The sequence below is a fragment of the Triticum dicoccoides genome, chromosome 1A (assembly GCF_002162155.2).
Source record: "Triticum dicoccoides isolate Atlit2015 ecotype Zavitan chromosome 1A, WEW_v2.0, whole genome shotgun sequence".
Classification (NCBI taxonomy): Eukaryota; Viridiplantae; Streptophyta; class Magnoliopsida; order Poales; family Poaceae; genus Triticum; species Triticum dicoccoides.
In genome coordinates, this window is record NC_041380.1 from 303,687,079 (window position 1) to 303,689,092 (window position 2,014).

General features: G+C 42.9%; 1 protein-coding gene across 3 annotated transcripts in view; it reads left to right on the top strand.

Annotated features, from left to right (window-relative positions):
* The first annotated feature begins 313 nt into the window (after positions 1 to 313).
* LOC119269757 (pseudouridine kinase-like) overlaps positions 314 to 2,014 on the top strand; it is a 7,984-nt gene continuing 6,283 nt past the window's right edge. For all 3 annotated transcript variants that reach the window (XM_037551680.1, XM_037551689.1, XM_037551675.1), the window contains exons 1-4: positions 314 to 494; positions 596 to 712; positions 1,472 to 1,574; positions 1,698 to 1,745. In XM_037551680.1, coding sequence (XP_037407577.1) covers positions 405 to 494; positions 596 to 712; positions 1,472 to 1,574; positions 1,698 to 1,745 — 358 coding nt within the window. In that variant the 5' untranslated portion in view covers positions 314 to 404. The remainder of the gene's footprint in view (positions 495 to 595; positions 713 to 1,471; positions 1,575 to 1,697; positions 1,746 to 2,014) is intronic.

Below are 2,014 nucleotides of genomic sequence, written 5' to 3' on the forward strand. Positions count from 1 at the left end.
AATAGGATGACCGATTCGGCGGGAGGTGACCCAATTCCTCCTGCCGTTTTTCCGGGAATGCGCACATCGCTTGATGCATTGTTCCCCTCCTCTGCATGCCGCGAGCTTGATTAAAAGAAATCGGCTAATTCAGTCGTTATTAACGGGCCTAACTGAGATGTGTTGTAAGATTTGTGTTATATAGTTCGTAAAAAAAAAGATTTGTGTTATATAGATCAAACAGTAAACGCACATTCAAACGAGCCAAATTTGCATTCGGTGGACGTGGTGGAGGCCTGAGGAGAATGGAGGCTACCAAACGCCCCACAGACGTACCTCTTTGCAATTTCATCATCCAGCTATTCCCAATTCCCCGTCCACTCCCCACGGCCCGAAATTTCATCTCGACGCCTTCGGCCGTCACCATGACCGACGCCGCCGCCTCGTCTTCCCGCCGGAGGATGGAGGCCGTCCGCCGCCATCTCCTCCCTCGGCCTCCGCCCGTCCTTAGCCTGGTACGAGCTATCTCTTAGAGGCCCCAACCTGCCATCCCACTAAGTCCCCTCCTAACTCACTCGTATCATGTCTTGCTTAATCGGTCCCATTTCGTGCTCAGAATCAGCTAAGCGCCCCGGAGGCAGGACAGAGCCCGGTGATCATCGGCGGAATGGTGCTGGACATCCACGCGAAGCCATCCGTGCCGTCACATCCTGGCACCACCGTTCCTGGGATGGTAAATCACCATCTTGCTTTAAAACACACTCCTCATTTTCACCAATTGATAGCTTGGATCACATGATATTTTGCTGGATTGAATGATGTGAGGTATAAGCGTGCGGTGCGACGTTTGGATCAGCCATGACCAGTAGCCTAATTCTGTCAAAGTAGGCTTTGCTAGGATATATCCCTTCACATATTCTTACTATGGGCTTGAGTTTTCAAGGATCCATCGCAAAAGTCTCTACTTTCACACTTTTAGTCTGGTCGTTGTGCTAACCGTAAACTTGGCAAACCTCAAGATTCCTCGTCTGACCAGGCAAAACAATTTTTGGTTTCGAAAAATATTTTGCCCCCACCGAAGACAATGCTTTTCCACAGATTTCTTAACCTTAGATTTTCAAATTAGAGTGATTTTATTAGCTAAAATTAACCCTTTTCTTGTGACCAACCGAACTGGTTGATTTCGTGATTTTTGGCCGAACTTCTGCCAATCATGAGGTATCGGCATCTGCAGATAATTTTACCCCAACTTAGTCCATAAAAACTACAAGTTTTGTCATATTTAATCTCTTACTAGTTACTAGTAAAAGACTTCATCCTTGTTATTATGTATGTGTAATTATTTTGAACGCCTATCTATTTTGGTTGATATTATATGCATGTTATTCATCCTTAGGTCGAGGCATATAGCTTGCGTGCTTTCATTATTTCTGTCATATAACAAGAAAAGTTTGAATCGAATACCATTTGATGAAGTATTTGAACTTCATAGGTTAAGTACATCGGTGGGGGAGTAGCTAGAAATATTGCTGAGTGCATGGCTAAGCTTGGGACTCAACCACTCATGATTAGTGTCATTGGAGATGATATGGCAGGTATAACGTACTTATGTTGACGTAGTTTTTCTAATTACTAAATGTACTCATGTCAGAATACTCTTCACTTTTCCTGTCTTGAGCTAAAATTTGATCCAATACTTTTTGTTAATTCTGCTAAAGGGGATTTTCTATTGAAGTACTGGAGGTTGGCTGGACTATGTACAGATGGTAAGTGTGAAGTTATCTATCTTTCCGTACTGATCGTGATATCACATCATATATTTGTATGCATTTTCGGGGTTGTGGTAAACCCAGTTGCAATATTTATTTTGTATGTTGCTAATATGTTGAATATTTTCCCTTTACAATTAGTTCCTGGTTCTCCACTGGCTTAATGTTGTTTGGCAATTTGCTCTGTGCTTATTTGTGATGCAATGGTACAGGCCTACAGTTTTGTACAACAAACCAAAATTAAAACGCTAACTGTAGTGGGACTA